The following is a 17,873-nucleotide window of genomic DNA, read 5'->3' as shown; positions in this document are numbered from 1 at the left end:
AGGAGGAAACACACCCAATATCTATTGACATATCATCCTAATCACTTCTGGAGGTGGATTAACAGGATTAATCAAACATGATCCACAATGCTAGAACCAGTAACTCCAGAAAGACTCACCTCTCAGTATGGCAACTCTCCTCGTGGCATGATGATGCGTGTATTTCATCTGTTAGTGGTACACCCAGGTTTTTGAGAAAGCCAGTGTAATAAACAAGCTTAGAAGAACTGCCAGGTCTACAGCTGGATGTCTCACAGAGCCTAGAGACACAATGAGAATGAGAATGGGGGGATTGAAACTAACTGGAGCAGTATTTACACGCAGCTCTCCTTATTATTTCCTCAGACCTTCTTCATGTGCAACATCCAGTTGAACAGGCAGTTTAAAGTCGAAGTGCAGAAACAGAGAGTTCAAAGTCCTGTTCATCTTCCAGTCAATCAGGCTACTTAATAAAACCACTAACAGGCCAGTAGGGCCAGTGCAAGCAGGGATTCAATAATCAATTCAACATGGCAGCAGATGCATCTCATTAATGCTCTAGCCTTAGAGGACACTGATTGCCATCAGTTTTCGTCTGACCATACATGCAGCCAAAGCACCCTGAAAATTGCAAGTGAAAGCATTCTTCAACATCAAAGTTCAAAGCAAATTTCAAATTTACGTCAGTGCTTTCACTTGTGGTATTCCTTGGAGTTACATGCTGTAACAACTTTTTGTTTCACTGTCTGTTGCTTAATTAGGTAACAGAATGGTGATTGTGCCTATGGCCCAGTGATGAGTGTGAGTATTGCAATAATTATATATTTGCAGTATTAAGAACTGGGTGTCTGTAGCAACATTCCTGGAAAAAATGTTTAAAGTCTTTATATAATGTGATTTACAATTTCTATTTGAGTGAAAACAATGGAATTGTGCTCAGAGTTTAGCAGTCTGGAGTCTTGTTGATACATGAGCTTCAAGTTTTCAGAATTGCTTGCATAGTTCCACTGCAGCATTTTTTCTGGGAATGTCATCAGATGTAGCTCCCAGCAAAAATGCATATTTCCCAAAATGTCAAATTATTCCCTTGATAAAGATATCATAAAAGGAGCGCCAGTGGAACCTCAAACAGTGAAAAACAATGCAGTAAACAGGATGGAAATATGACTTTTTCCTTTTCTTTCATGTATTCATGTGAGGAAGGTTCCATCAGATCTGGGTGGAGCAATCACGGATGTATTATAGAGCCATGGGAGATGAGGAAACTGTCAGAGCGGGAACAACCTCAGTCATGTGTGTTAAATGTTTGTTACGTCAGAACTTATAGTGTTTCCATCCCCCATTAAGCGCATTAACTCTTTATTAGAAAAAGAGTATATTAAAAAAAAGGTATAAAACCATGAAATCGAGTTTTTTAAATTTTGCCGTTCCTATGAAACTTTTCTAATATAATATATAAAAATACATTGATGGAAACATGGCTCATGTGAGATTCCTTTGGCTGGGAAATTGCTCATAGGTATGAATGTGTTAAACTGTCCAGGGTGTTATTATTATTTCCTAATTCTTGAGTTCTTTCATTTTGATGTAGGACTGTTCTGAACATTACAGCTGCCATCTTTTGTATTGCCTTTGTGAGCTTTTGATTACTACACTGTCTCTGGGTGTGTTTCTTACTTGTTGAAGTGTGTGTCTGAGATGGGCACGCCATAGCAGCTTAAGACCTCCTTCAGATCTTCCTGTGCAACATATCCAGTGTGCCGAGGGTCACACAGCTTCAGAGCTGCCACTACTGAACTGAGTTGCTCACACAGTTTGTCCAGCAGTACATTCTCCACCTTAAGATACAAGTACACACACAGTTCACACACAGAAAACACACACAAATCAAAGTGTGCATTAATAATTAACCCATCTTTCTTCTTTTGATCTTATCTTCTGTTTTCTTTCTCTGTTTGATCTTGTGGTGCATGCTATGTGTGATATGGGTGATATTTGATCACAGTATGTTGTGTTAACACACTCACTGTTCTCCATGAAGCAGATGCCACAGACACTTTTTCAAAAAAAAATAAGGGCCCCCCCTCTCTTTTTTTTTTTTTTTCTTTAAAAAAAAAAAAAAAAAAAAAAAAAAAAAAAAAAAAAACACAAAAAAAAAGGTGCAACTACTGTGGCACACAAAAACACACACACACACACACACACACACACACACACACACACACACACACACACACACACACACACACACACTTGTGTTACTATATATGTAGGGAGCCTTCACTGACATAATGCAACAACAACCCTTTAAACTTTTGGGGTCCAGGATCCCCACAAAGCTGTCAAACCCCACAAGTATGCTGAGTTTCTAGTTTTTGGACCCTTCGAGTACAGTAAACAAGCCTACACACACATCCTAGCAAATGTTTATACAAGCGTACAGCAGTGACTTCAGTTTCCTCGGAGTCATCCAGGGGCTCTGCAGCATTAGCAGGGGAGGGTAATGGGGACGGGTTGGGGGCTGTGGGAGCAGAGATGATGCTGGGGTTGAGTCTCTCCAGGCTGGCCAGCTGTATGACCCCAGTGTGTTCTGGGTCCAGTGCATTGACCAGCTCTGTGATCTGTGAGTGTTGAAGGCGGGGCAGGGAGGTTCGGGGTTGGGTCCCACCCGGTCTCTCCAGCAAATGTCGCAGGTCTGCTCGAGTGATCCAACCTGCCTCCTTCTGGAAAGAAAAGCAATCTGAGCATTCTTCTTCAAATAGTGTCATTATATTTATTATTATAGGTTGAATCGTTTCACAAGGTCATGATGTTAGACATCATAGATATGTATTAATAGGTATCATCACAGGCAGTGTAGTCAGGGTAAATGTGGGGCTGAAGTTAGAACTGACCACCATGTCAGGAGTAGAGAAGTAGGCAGTAGAAGTTAATTCGGGCAGAGTCAGGGCTCCAGGAGAAAAAAATGTGCCTGACTGTTCGAATATTTCCAACACTTGATAGGGTATTGAAGTCATCATTAGTGCAAAAAAATAGTAACAGAAAAAAATCCAACTCATATTTAGGAGAGAAGTCAAGTAAAGGTCTCAGTATGCATCAAATGAACTTGGTCTTTTAGGGCATGTCATTGGACCACATCTCAAGGCAAAAGGGAGTTTACCCAAGCTCAAAGCTGGAGTGAAAAGCCTGCATATATAATAATACCATAATACAAAATCAAAGTGACAAAGTGCTTTACAATAATGTCTTAGAATACTCGCAGAGTTCCACAGCTCAGGGGCCAGCAGCAAATGCCCGGTCACCTTTAGAGACAAGTCAAGATTTTGGAACCAAGCCAAACCTCCACCTGACTGCATCCTCCAGCATCCCCAATCTCTCTCCTCAAATTCAGTGTTTTCTTTGTATTAACATTAATGGTGTCACTAGGATGTGCAAATGACAGAAGTAGTTGTATGAAAACTGAAAAAAGAAGATCAAACCCTGCCTACTTCCCCACACCCTACCAATCACTGTGTAAAGAGGGCATGATTGTTCAAAGAAAGTTACACGAGCAAGAACGCGCAAGAGGTCTACGGTAATCACGGCAGAAAGTCTTTTTTGTCTGTGTCTGTTGGAAAAGCAATAAACACAATGATTGTTTATCCATGCCAGAAAAAAATACTTAGGATTCCCTTGTATTTTATAAAAATATATGTATTTGAAGGTAAGCAACGTCACTTTTATAGAATTGGCTTATCTTAATTTAGAATGGAAAATAAATGTCTACATTAAACAAATGTTAAGAACTGTAAATAACATTACAAAACATCTTTGAATTGTATTGCACAATTAAAAGAATTTATCTAAATACGTACAATTTGTATATGTATAAAGCAAACACTTTAGAATTGTTTCAAGTATTTACAGTCGTAAAACGAGAGCTAGAGTTTGTGGTGTTGTATTGGATTTTATCAAAGAGATACACACACAAACTACATAGTCCCCATATTGAACATACTGAATAACATTACCAGTACATCTGTTAATGATGCTGTGTTCACTCATTGTTGAGGTTATGATACAAACTATTTAAGTGCCATAATGCACTGTGATATTATGATAGTGTTAATTATGGCCAATGGCGCTTCCATCGGATGTGTATGTTATCATACACAAACAACGTGAATCACACCAAGTCTTCTGAGCTCTAGAATGCTTCCCCAGAGACAGTCTAAAAACCATAGTTGGCTTAAAACCTGCCTGAGTGAAAAACCTCATTACTGGCTGGCGGTGTGAGGACACTCTTGTTTGATCTCCCACCGCTGAATAGATTATTAAAACAGTTGATGGAGGGATTTTTTTCCCTCCCATGCCATTAAAGGGAGGAGATTCTGGCAGATAGATATGTGTGATTCATATCTGGGAGAGGCTTCACACACATATACAAACACACACACATATACACACTTCCTCAAACTTGGAAGCTGACTGTTGTTTTGTGAGTGGCGTAAGGAACATCAAACATAACTGTGAATTAATGGAATATTCAACCCCCCCTTCCCCCAAAGTTTAGTCAAACTCCAAAGTTTCATCCAGCTGAAGTAGACTGATTTGAAATTAAAGAGGCAGAACTGGATGCGGAGGCGTGTTGAAGGGGATGGCTGTCAGACGAACATATGGCTAGTGACTGAGTGGCTAACCAGTGGCCATATGCAATCATCTAATCATGTTTATGGCCATCAAAAAGCTGCAGATGATGATTGGCTCATCTGTAAAGCTGTCTGGCATTTATATTTAAAGAATACACCTGAGCATGTGCCTTTGTCTCTTAGCAATCTGCTGAGATTACTCCCATGTGTCCTGTCTGATAACATTCAAAATCACTTCTGTCTTGTCTTTTACTACACTTCTTGCAAGGCTGCGCAAATAAGGGAGAGGTTTGAAAGCATTTCAGTGTGTCGTTTTTAAAAGGAGCAGATTCATCGCTTCAATTTAGTCTATTATCTACTTCCCTAGTCCTCACTCCTACCGTGTCCAACAGATGGAAGATCTCTTTCAGTCGAGTGTAAGTGTCCTGGAGATGCAAGTTGTCTTCATCTGGGACAGGCTGCTCAAAGGCCCTGAGAGAAGAGACAGGTGGAAAGGAAAGCAAAGGAAAAGAAAGATGACATATCAGAATACACAAATATAGCCGGTAATTCCTTACCTTATCAAACACCTCTTTCTTCACGTTGCCAGTATTGAAGTTTTAGAGAATTTTATCTTCTAAAATACCTTCACCCATAAATGTTCTGGCAATTTTTGTGTGGGACCAACAGCTATGTAAGATGATCTGAAAATCTGGCAGCTCAAGAGCTAGAAAGGTCTCTCACCGACTTTAATGCAGAAGACTAGAGCATTGTGTATTTTTAATAATCTAGTAAATTTTTTTAATCTGCCTTACTGCACGGCTAGAATCTGCAATCTTTACACTCACACTGTACAAATCCATCAACTGGCCAAGAACACACAGAAACTCTCGATCGATTTTGTCCATACCAATAAAGTTTATTCAAATAAGATGAATGTATGTTGTCAACAATATTGACTAAAAGAAAGTATGGCCGTTGCTTTTTTTTAATTCTACAATGAACGCAAGTGAGAAAAAATATGGAGTCACAGATGCAGACACTATGGTGGGTTCAGTTTTACATCACAGCTCAGTGTCAGTAAAGACTTTTAGCCACAACATGTAAACTCTAGTATTATAACAACAAGCTCACTAGAGTTTTTACTGATCTTTTGATAGCAGCAATGAGGGAAATTGGACTGTGGAACTACACGCCCAACTAAAATTTCTGATCTGCCAGAAATTCAACCAGTCCCCTGTGACCCAGAATGTTGGTCCCTCAGGCACAGCGACCCTGCTCAAACTGCATGTGGATTCTAAAATGAATCAGGGATGACTAATTCAGAGGTGTGGCAGCTTTTTGGCTTCACTAGGGGCAGAGATATACTTTCTTTTAACTATGCGTTTGTGTGTGCATGATGACACGCCTATCCTGCATCCATTTTTTGCACATCAAATTTAAACAACTCATTTGCAACACAAATGCATGGTTAAACAGCACATATATCTCCAGCAAGTCAGAAAATGAAAAAGGTAAAAAGATAACAGTCAAAACATGGAAAGAGATATGACACTGTTTCATGTCCATTTTTTAAAGGAAAAGGAAAAAGAAAAGGAAATATGCATTGTTTTGCATAGTTTATACCTAGAAAGGATTCTTTAATTTAATAATGACAATGTATCATTACATCCCAAGCGGCCACTGAAATAAATCATTTAAAAATGTTGTCACTGAACATTACAAAGGAATTATACACTCTCTGTGTTCTGTGTAGCAATAGGGTTGTAATGTAAGTCAAGATAACCAGTCGGCGCTTAATTTAAGTAGTATTTGCAGATGAAGAGTCATGCACACTGCCCTATCTTTTCAGAAACCTTCATGTCATGTGTGAACAGACGTAACACAGAAGACTGGAGACCTGTGAACATCATGATGACTAAAACACTAATTTCACATGTGTAGGTTCCACATGTGAAATGAGCTAAAGTTATCGTTTCAAACTAACCCGTCGGGGTGAAGATTTGTGTCGCAGTCTTCTTTGAGCGGGCTCATGAAGTGGCCCAAGAAGTTTTTCCACCTCACTGGCCCTGTTGCTCTCACACCATAGCTGCATACACACACAGAATCCATACACACTCATGAAAAATACATTACACAGAATACATGATGGCTAGATTTTAAGATTTAAAGAGTAAAGGGCAGGGAGGTTGAGGTTGGTAGAAAGACAGAAGAGAAGAGAAAGATGAAGTAAATAAATAAAATATTTTTCTCCCTACCGACTGGTCAGCTTCTGGAAGGAGTGAGGGTTCATGGGAAATATAAAGCTGCTGAGAACGGCCCTGAGGACATCCTGTTTTACCAGGCCAGAGTGGGTGGTGTCAAAGGCCTGCAGTGCTTGCCACACCGGGGTAGAGTTCATACACATCTGACACACAGAAGAACACACTGATGTACATTTATATTTTAGAGACAGACCTCTCGCTTTGCTTTGTCTGTTGATCCTCAATAATGACAGGAAGTGAGTCATGTCTGGTTCTGGTTACCATGGAGAACATCCCAGTGCAGCTCTCGGATGCAAGAGAAGAGCCAGCCCCGACTCTGCCGCCTCTCCCGCAAATTAGCCATGATTAACACACTAACTCAGGAGCTGATTTTTCTGGGCAAACATTTTAATTAGAAGTGTTCCCTCTGCCGTTTGCATTCTGACGCGCCACTTAGAGCCAATTTACCCCTCCGTCTTTAAAGAGGATAATGCAGGGGAGAGGGCCAGATGGTGACATGCAAACATGATGAAATAAAACACACAAAGTAATTCTCAGACAAGTGTGTACCTTGTAATAGAAGAGAGTCTGCAGCTTCCTGTGTGGCAGGACTGATGGAGCATCGCATGAGCGGGAAAGTGATTCTGGTGTCTGCTTCCTCTGTTTGACTTTCTCAGGTGGAGTTGTCCCTCGGCTGGACACCTCTACAAAATACAATCTTTAGAATAACTCCCGATTCTAGTATTTACTTTACAAATATGGCCAAGAGAGTTGAGATTACATTCCATGAAACAATTTAATGCAGTTGGCATCTGACTTTGCAGTTTAATTGTGTATAGGTCTTTCATAGGTTCTAGCCGCTTGGGGTAGCTTGTGGAGAGAGTAAGTTAAGACACCACTTACGCAACTTTTGGGTGTATAAATGGTAAATTGATTGCAGTTACTAGTTGCCTAATTGACTCATTATTGCCTCTCTAGTCTCAAAGCACATTACGCTAAATGTCACATTGACCCTATCACACACAATTAGGCCTATACACTGATAGCAGAGGCTGCCATGCAAGGTGCCAACTGTTCATCAGAGACAGAAACTAAGCACATTCACACACCAATGGCACAACATCATCACCAATCACAGCAATGGGGTTCAGTATCTAGGACACTCTGACATGCAACGGGAGGAGCCAGGGATCCAACCGCCAACTTTCTGATTAATGGACAATCGCTCTACCTCCTGAGTCACAACCGCCCAGCCACACATTGACATTCTCTGAGCATGTTAGTTAGTAGTTAATTTACCAATATATATATATATATTGGATGACCAGTAATTTACATACTTTCATTACCGGTAAACATAGCCTATATATATTTTTTTTTTTTTTTGTAGATGGAGAGCTACATACTCTCAGTTGGCCCAAAAGTAGTAACTGCTGTGCTGTACTCCAGCCTAAAAGAGTAGCTAGCATGTCTGTAGACTCATAAAAGTCTTGTTTGCGTATTTGTTTGTGTTCCCTGCTGGTCCCTCTCAATCATATTCTCTAAGTCCACATTTTAATCCACTGTATCCATACCTAGCTTAGTGCACACTGGAGCAATCCTGAAGTTATGGCTGTCGCCAAAGCCTAGCTTCTCCAGGAATAGTTCATAGGAAATGGTGGACGTGTTATTGGGACTGTAGTGCTTCCACAACCTAGAAAAAAAGCAAACGGATGCAGGATGTTCAATGTTTAAATAAATGATACAGGTGACCTATAATGTCAAGAATATCCATGTCAATGACGAGATGAAAAAAGAGGTCATGCTTTATACTTGGCTTTATCATTTCTAACACAGAGACAGAGAAAGTGTGTGTGTGTGTGTGTGTGTGTGTGTGTGTGTGTGTGTGTGTGTGTGTGTGTGTGTGACAGAGAGAGAGAGAGAGAGAGAGAGAGAGAGAGAGAGAGAGAGAGAGAGAGAGAGAGAGAGTCCTGTGCACTAAAACCAATTAAAGCCATTGAAAATGAACCTGTCACACACAATCCTCTAGAGCCGCGTCAAAAAAGTTGAGCAGCGTTTCTGGAGTGGATTTGACTGCAGGGCCCAAAGTTTTAAAAGTCAATTAGCTCCCTCTCTCATCCTGAGACAAAGGCTGACCACAAAGTTAGTGCTAGTGATCTCGTCCTAGCTGACAGATGACTTCCCAGCACAGGGAATACTGGAAATAGTCGGGTCTGTGCTGGTTGGTTTACAACATATGTGTGTGAGCCTGTGTGTTGCTACACATTATCGTATGCACACTTGAAAGAATGATTTGAATTTGATTATTCTCACAGTATGTGTTCAGATTGTCAGCTGCGGAGCTCAGATGTAAAAGTCTGTATGTGCATGTGTGTGAAAGAGGATCCAGATTGATAAAATGGCATTCAACCCCATGCCTACTGATTACATGATTCCATATGTATGTATGTACAACAATAGTAAGTGAAACAGGTGAAGCATGAGCAGGAACTCGGTTTGTAAACTGGGATCTCTCCCTGTCGGCCTCCTTTTAGATGCCTTCCTGGATCTCAGCCATTAACTTAATGGATGCAATGTGATTTATACTGATGGAAATGATGGCCAAAACTATAAAAACTAGAAGGAGAGTGTACACTGCAGCCAAGTTGTTTTCTACAGTGACATTTGAGGTGGCTGTTATGTTTTGTTGTAAGTTTAGTCACGGCACCACATTCACTTTAATTACAATTGATTTGGGCATGCGCAACAAATTTAGTTTATTTTGCCATATAAATAATCCTCTCAATAATAGAAGTCACAATAACCTTGTGAGGCAGCTGGACTTATGAGATTGCGAAATCACAAGATCACCCAAAAATCCATCTTTCCAGGCTTCAAGCTATGCTCTTGTGTCCAAACACAGTAGTTTAGACCAGTGAGCATCCTATGAAGAACTGCTGGAAGCTACAGTGTGGTTTATCACTAGGTGTGTGTGACAGTGACTTTCCACTCAAAAAAAAAACAATGGAAGCTGCTAAGGAGATTAGCGTAGATACTGCTAGCATCCGTTATATCAGAACTGGAGAGTACCTCTTAATTAAAAGAAGAGCAACAAACAGCACTGAAGGCTTTCTCCTGACTGGTTTCACTAAGTTTGACTACATTATAACGTTTGTTCAGCTGATTGGCTGAAGTTCACTTGTAATACAGATAGTTCATCCAATCATCTACCCAGTTTTGTTTTTTTAAGTTGCTTTCAGTTTCCAATGATAACTTCCGAAATGGTTCTGTGTAAAAAACCATCTGGCACAGTCAAGTTAGTGTTACAATTGACATATCTGGCGATGTTAACAAAAGTGAAAAATAATTTGTGTGTCAGCCTTCTGATGCAAATCCGCTCCAAAATTGAATGGGTTCCTCCTTGGCACATGCTACACTCTTCCACCAGGTTTAATGAAAATGGGGGCAGTAGGTTTTCCGTAATCCTGCTGACAGATCAACGTCACAGAAAAGGATGTAATACCCAGGAGGTAAGACCCAAATTGTAATAAACCAGAATCATCTGAAGTATAGAATTGTATACACTCTGTCTGATTAGCTGGAAACAGCATGATGGATGTAGACTCAGTGATGAAGATGCTTGTATGTATGGTTTTTGGGACAAAAAGTGACAATGACTAACTGCATGTTGGCAGAAACCCCAGCTAACTGACCAGTCAACGAGTCCTCATGTGTGGTGTGTGTGTGTGGGCCTTTGCAAGCTGCTGCACTGATTTGAGTTGCAATCTGTTGTGTCAAACTGTGTCAGTCAGATGTATAACACTATACCCCCACCTCTGAAATTCCTTGTCTGTCAGGTGGATGCAGTAGTTATCCAGGATGCGGCGAAACTCATGCTGCTGGATGTGTCCTTCTCGGTTGTAATCAAACAGGCGGAACACTCTGATCACGGTCCTCAGGTTGCCTCCGATCTATGGGGTTCACACACAGTGATTGACAGCAACAGCAACACTACACCTCGGCGGTGCCAGTGAACTCCTGAACCCACCCGAGTAGAGAGGCTCAGCTCACCAGAGCTTTCATCTCTGTGAACATGGTTATTGACACGGCTGCCTTGATCTGTGGAAGCCCGGGCCTATTCCCCAAAGTGCTGACAGCTGATGAGGTGGGAGAGAGCTAAGAGGAGATGCAAAGATCGCTGGTAGACACATGAAATAGAGAGAGGAGAAGGAGGAGGGAGGGCACTGAGGGGGATTATGAATGAATAAAGCACACATGGAGAAGTTTATGGTTTAGAACAGCAGCTTGAAATGGATGTGCTTCTGTTTCATGACTGAAAATTGGGACATATACTCACAGATTATCTGATCTGAAGGATGATTTTCTACTCAGTACTAGACTTGTCAACAATGGATATTTTCAATTACAAATCTTAAAATGCAAAACTTAAATTAAATTCACCTAGAAACGTATTCTGAGCAGAGTTTCTAAAACCCAGTGCAGTAGGGATATTTGTAATAGAGGTTTGAAGTAAAGACACCATTTTAGGATATCATCTATGCTGAAAATAGATTACAAAAGTATGTCATTATCAGATTCACATGACAACTTGACAGCTCATTAATTGCTGGGCTAATTAGAATTTTGGATTGTAAAAACAAGGTCATGGGCCAAACAACGCCTAAAAACAATTGTTAGAGATCATGTGACACTACAAATTCCATTAAAACCAGTGCAAATAAAAGGCATTTATATCGGCTTCTTAAGGTTGAGAGGCCTTACTTACAGCCATGGTGTCATATAATATTAAAGGACACAGTGCCTTGGAGTTTTTTCCTTGTTTGCCTTACTTAATGTCTTTAAAACGCAGAATGAAGCCTGGAACAGGACAAGGTAACTTTCTCTCTCTGGCCTGTCAAGTGGCAACCTCCTGGGCCAACAAATTAAGCCAATGTGTAAGTGCTCAAAACTGCAGTTCTTTAAATGGCCACTTGAGGCTGGCTCCAAAAGTGAGTCATCTCCATAAATCCCCATATTAAAATGCCCAACTTTAGAGCAAAGATAAACATGTTTACACCCTTTCCTATAATTATATTAAGGCTTAAAGTTATGCATAATTAAGAGTGTGGCCACTTTGAGTGACAGGTGGGTGCCGTCTCAGGTGGCTGGTTTCAGCAACCAGGCTTTATTTAGCCCGCCTCAGCTCCATTCATTTTTGGATTATCTGGGAGCCAGCGAAGTCAGGACTGCCAAGATGGCGATCATAGCCACCACACTTAGCATCACAACAATACTTCAGGAACCTGTGGGTAACATCCATGTTTTACACAGTTTATGTGGGCTGCACATGGAAAAATTAGTAGGTTGTTTGGAGACATTCAAGTGGCTGTTTCTTTTATTCTTTTAGAAACTTTAATTATACATTTACAGTTTTTTTACAGTTACAGTTTTTCTTTCCATTGTGAACCCCCATTCCTGAACAAGCGGGTTCGCATGATACATTGCAGAGATTTTGGAGGTGTGCGCTTCCGCATCAGTTGTTGTCAGTGCTCCAAAACACAATATCGTCCTGCCGATGGGGCATCAGATCAGAATGTGCTTATATAATAGGAATAAACTCCAGAGACATTTAGACGTAGCTCTACAGATGATAAATGTAAAGCATGACAAGCAGATGATGGTGGGGGTGGTGTCATGTTTCACAAATGATTGTTGCTTGCAAATTGCAGTTAAAAGTCCTACAGGGTTCTCACATGCTCATGCATGAGTCACAAGTATGGCATTTGTTTTGTTTAGTGAAACTTGTCAAAATAAGCAAGAGAATATCTTAGGTGGCAAATCACAACTAGCATTTCGCAAATTCTGTGAAACGGTCCCGACAGCAAACCCTGGTTTATGGTGTTTTGTACACCCAATCTTCCATCTACACCTCCTCCTCGTGACTTCTGTGCTGAATATGAATATTGCACTTCCTGGACTAAGCTCACCAGAAAAATTTAAATATTTGTCGTTTGGTCAAACACTTAAAATGATCTAGTATTTTTACATTTACTGACAAGCAGCCTCATAGGGTTGTATGAATGACTGTTGTCTTGACAAAGTGTCTTTAACCATGTCACTTATGACTCCCTTCTCCAACCAATAGGTAAAGTTGGTGTCTTTTAATTATCCCTAACCTTCCACCAAATATCAACCAAGGCTTCTACAAAACCCTTTCTCCCCTTTTACCTTTCTACAATGTCAGTGCATGTCCACTACGATATGGTTAGGGAAAGATGGTGTTTTACATTTAATAAAAAGGCAAACGTTAACTGCTGGTCTGTGACAGGAACCAAGTTTGTTCATGTCCATCCACCACCCCATCCTGGACACCCTTCCTGCCTTGCTACATAGAGGACACAATAGTCATCATGAGCTGTAGAACCATCCAAAATGTATGTAATACCTAGGGAGACAGGACTGCATTTAATAGAGGGTGCAATATTCGCCCTCCTTACGGGCAAACCAATATATGAGTCTAACTAACACATCTAGGATCAGAGCAGCAGGGCACTGAGGAGCTACAGGCACACAGAGATTTGATATATGTGTAATTTGGAACACCCTGGCACTCTGGGAAGCTGGATGATGAGGTTTTGGATCAGGTTAACATTGTTAGAGCTCAGTTGCAGTCACTCAGGCAGTCTGAGTGAGCGACCCAGCCAAGTCCAGCCCGTCCTGCCTTCCAATGTCTCCGCCATGCACCAGCTCGCTCTGTAGCTCCAGGGCGCCACGCTAACCACGGAGGAACAAGAGCACAGATACTAAATATACCCCCAGTGACTCTTGGGTAATCAGAGTCTTCTGTCGCCCAGAGAAGTCTCCGTCTAATTGCACTCTGATTAGACGAGCTGCCAAGTGTCTCAGTGAAAGGCGTGGAGGGAGCTTCCCTCATGTGCTGTTACGCTGACATTGTCTCTATGAAGACACTCAAAATAGAGCAGATGGAGTAAAGTCAGGCAAAAATACACTAGATGCTGACCTGACATTACAGTTCACCATTTCCTGCAATGCACCAACTGGGTTGTGTTTGTATAATTCCAGATTTCCACGTTTTTAGCACAGGGGAGATGGGTTTTTTGTACAGCAGTAAAACTTTAAAAATCTCCACTTTTTGTAATCTAACAACTTTAGCTGCCGTGGAAGCTTCCTTACAAGCATAACAATTAGCCCCGCATTTACACCACCTTTCATTCTGCCAGAGTCAGGGGAAAGGGAAGAGGCGCTGCACAGCAGCCCGTTCGTTTAAAAAAAGATCAAATGAAAGTGAATTTATTAAAGACAGATATAAATATGATTCCCCCCCCGCCGCCCTCCCTCCTTCCCGCTCCAACTTAGAGGATTCTGTGCTAATTAGAAATGTGTTAAAATCACAAAGGAGGGAGAGAGGAGATCATACGGTATTAATGAACAGAGACAGAGGGATATCATCCAATCTCCATCTCTATCTCCATCTCATCTCTCCCTCTGCACACACACACTCCCCCCTCTCCTTTTATCTGCCTTTGTTTCCACCTCTTCTCAATTCCCTCGCAAACTTTGTTTCCCTTTCTTTCTTTCCCTTTTGTCTTGCAGCCCATGCCTCCCTCTGCCTTTTTTCTCCAACAAATTCCTTGATTATTTAGTTTTTATCTCCAATTTCCCCCCTTTCTTCTCTTTTTTACCCCTCCTCCCTCCCTCCACTCCCCCGTCCTTCAGCAGTGCCAGCGCTCCATTAGGCAGCTGTGTTCTGGTTGGCGTGGTTGGAGGCCTGGCGCTGTGCCGCACTCGGAGTGTCTCAGCAGCCCTCGCCCATCCGTCTGCCCACCCAGCCCCTTGGTCCTTAATTAATGAAAGCTCTGTTGTTTTTGTTTACCGGCCTGTTGTATGCTAATCCAGCGAGCCCTGCGTGTGCATGCCCGTCCTTCCTAGATGTGTGCGTGTTACCCTCTCAGCTGATTAGTATAATCTCAACAGCCATGACCCAAAGTCAGGTCTGATAGCCATTTGATCACTGTGTATTCTCAATCTTTCTCCTCCTAATGGCTCCTGCATGTGTAAAGGGTCAGTTAAAGCCAAATATCAAAGAAAAATCAAAAGCATGTTTACCCGTTTGCCTCTACTACTATCTAGCCACCTAGATTCATAGCTCTGAACAACGACATATTAAAAATTTAACAGTAGCTTTCCAGACACAGTTTCATTTCTTTAGTAGAAAGTATTTCTATTGAAAACTGTGTGGGGTCTATCCAGAGTAGTTGGGCAATATGTGGTTAATGTTGTGAAACAGTTGCAGATTGGTTAGGTTATATTTTAAAAAGATTATGATTTGGGTTAAAACAAGTATGTTACACGACGGAAGTCATGTTGCCATTACTGTGATGTATGTATGTCTGTCTGTGATGTTATGTAACGTAAAAGTGCACACGGGACACAACCCTAGTCTTCTGGGAGAAAGTCCTGTCCATCCATCCACCCCATCCTGCTTGCTCTTGTCTCTTTACACTACATCACTTGACGTGGATGGGTTAGAATTAGATCAAAGTTAGATGAGAAGAGGTGCATCACCAAAGACCAAAACAGTTGTTTTGACTGAAGCCAATGTGTTGATATTGGAAAATTCAGAACATTTCCCTGATAATTTCATTTTGGCAAAATGGAAACCTCTCAAACAGCATTTGTATCATCACTTGTTATAAACAAATCATTCTAAGGTAGGATTTAGGTAGTAATTAAACTAAATCTGTTCATATGTGACATTATCGAATCTTTAAACTGGTTTGCTTAATTCAGCTGACCTGTTTAAATACAGCAAAATATCTTTGATGATTTGTTAAGCATGAAACGTTCTCAGCTGGGCTTAATTAGAGGGATGATTAATGACTAATGCGATGTGTTTGCGCCTCCAGCCTCCCACCTTACCTGCATGTTTGAATTTAGCAAATACTGTTTGGTTTGGCAGTGCCTATGACAGGTAAAAGGGGTACTTTTTTTTATTTGGACAAAAAAAATGTTCTTCTCCTGTAAAAGACAAAATGATGCAACCTTCCATTGTGGATGCTAAAACTGCCAAATAAAGCTCTAATGAAAGAATACCCTGCATCATAGAACATGACAGGATGATAGTCATGTTATAGTAAGTGTAGCACTAATCCTCACATGTCAACACTGTCCCTCTGACTTTATTTAATGTCACAGACAGAGCTGCATTTCAGTATTTTCAGTCAAACTGTGCCGTCTTGTAAACAGTGTGTAACGACACAGCTTTAAAAGACACTCGACTCTCCTCTCTGTCAGCCAGAGCGCTGCCGTGCTTGCTCTAACCTTTCCTGTCACTATGAATTATGGGAAGGAGACGAGCAGAGGGATAGGACGGCTCTCTGAAGAGGAGGGATGAAAGAGGGAGACGGGAAGAGAGAAAGAGACAGAGAGTTGGAGGGGGATGAGAGAGACAGTCGGATCACAAACGGGGGCCGAGGAGGAAAAAACGCTATGTGACAGAGGGCGCAGGAAGAGAGGAGAAAACAGAGAAAAGCAAGAGGAGATCAGACAGCGATCATAAGATAGCGTAGAAATGAACTTTCTTTTGTCTGTCAATTAGAGGGCTAATTTCTCTCTGGTAGGGCTCCAGAGTGCCAGAGACAGGCAGCATTAAAGGGGAGCTCAGAGGGATAATAAGGGGCTCTGGGACCATTCTGCTGCTGTCGCTCCCTATCCAAACATTAGTATTACAAAGGCACTACATAACCTAAACAACATAGAGGGTCTACAAGAGGGTTTCCAGAAATACTCACACTGTGGTTCCTGAAATAGATGCAGATTAGACCACAGACCCCCATTTGATGAAGATTGACTCCTGGGAATCCCCATATGGGAAGCTTCCTGCTGTTGTGTTGGTTTCAAGAACTGCTCATGAGAGTGACAACTATTAGGAGAGCGATATCTACAGATTCTCGGTTGACAATATAGATTGAAAATTTGTATTTTCCTCAGGGCACCATGATTAATATTTAAGAATGCAATCAGACTCAAGAAGCTCCTTTATTTCCTCCTTTTGGTGCCATTTGTTTCTTTGTCTGTCAGCAGATTTACAGAAAAACTACTGGCCTGATTTTTACAAAACTTGGTAGAAGGGTGTAGCTTGGGCCAAGGAAGATCTCATTACATTTTAGAGGGGATCTGAATCATAGGGTGGACAGAGGAATTCTTTTTCACTTTCGTTAACATTGCGAGATTGGTCAATTGTAATACAGACATATATAGCGGTAATGCTTGCAGATTTACATGTCATAGAAGCCTGGACTTTTGGCCTTGGCGGAGGTCCTTCTAGTTATCTAGTCATTATTATTATTTTGACATTCTACGTGAGCATTTTGATGGTGCTAAGCACCCACTCCCTATCTACACATAAATCGCATTTTGTTTCTGTCAAAGTGCACAGCCTTTTTGTTCTATAAAGAAACTGCCAAAAGAAAGGGGGACATTCCTAACCTAACCTAAATGGCTCTACAGAGTGCATGTTGAACAACTGAACAATAATGTTCAAACTTAGCCAAACTGAGATAACCAGGATAACACACCCTGTCCATTAAAACTGAAAAGTTTTTAATAGCACAAAATGAGATGTGACCAGTCTAGCAACACTAGTCAATCGACAGCTGTAGTGTATTTCACAATATGGCAGATTCAGACAGACAAAGAATGGGATTAAAATGTCAGAACGTTCATCAGTAAAAAGACAGAAATTTGATTGAACGTCGGTCCTGCCTTAATTGTTTTGTGAAATATTTGAACACAATTCTGCTGCTGCTTGACTGTATTAGCTAAATGAAACAAAATCACACCTGTCTAAAAAGTATTGTCTCTTCCAAAATGTTCAAACTTTTCCAGGCTTTAATCCCCTCAAAACTGAGTGTTCATTTAGATGCATCCATCAAAATCAGACTGATATCGGATCACTCATACTCTGAAAAGGGGTGTCTGACTCTCCTAAACACCCCCAGTGGGGTGATAAAAAAGAACATTTCAGGGCATTCTGTATGCCTTT

At 41.1% G+C, this 17,873-nt stretch overlaps 1 protein-coding gene across 1 annotated transcript in view; it reads right to left on the bottom strand.

The window, feature by feature from the left end:
* Positions 1 to 17,873, bottom strand: part of efcab6 (EF-hand calcium binding domain 6) — a 54,679-nt gene that overhangs the window by 24,007 nt on the left and 12,799 nt on the right. Inside the window, exons 5-14 of the mRNA XM_051393144.1 lie at positions 10,643 to 10,779; positions 8,404 to 8,522; positions 7,400 to 7,533; positions 6,845 to 6,993; positions 6,574 to 6,675; positions 4,988 to 5,078; positions 2,328 to 2,702; positions 2,007 to 2,045; positions 1,657 to 1,817; positions 120 to 260 (exon numbers count right to left, since the gene is read on the bottom strand). Of these exons, the coding sequence (XP_051249104.1) occupies positions 120 to 260; positions 1,657 to 1,817; positions 2,007 to 2,045; positions 2,328 to 2,702; positions 4,988 to 5,078; positions 6,574 to 6,675; positions 6,845 to 6,993; positions 7,400 to 7,533; positions 8,404 to 8,522; positions 10,643 to 10,779 (1,448 nt within the window). The remainder of the gene's footprint in view (positions 1 to 119; positions 261 to 1,656; positions 1,818 to 2,006; positions 2,046 to 2,327; positions 2,703 to 4,987; positions 5,079 to 6,573; positions 6,676 to 6,844; positions 6,994 to 7,399; positions 7,534 to 8,403; positions 8,523 to 10,642; positions 10,780 to 17,873) is intronic.

Source organism: Dicentrarchus labrax, unplaced genomic scaffold (genome assembly GCF_905237075.1).
Source record: "Dicentrarchus labrax unplaced genomic scaffold, dlabrax2021, whole genome shotgun sequence".
Lineage (NCBI taxonomy): Eukaryota > Metazoa > Chordata > Actinopteri > Moronidae > Dicentrarchus > Dicentrarchus labrax.
This window is presented reverse-complemented; position numbering and strand designations above follow the sequence as displayed.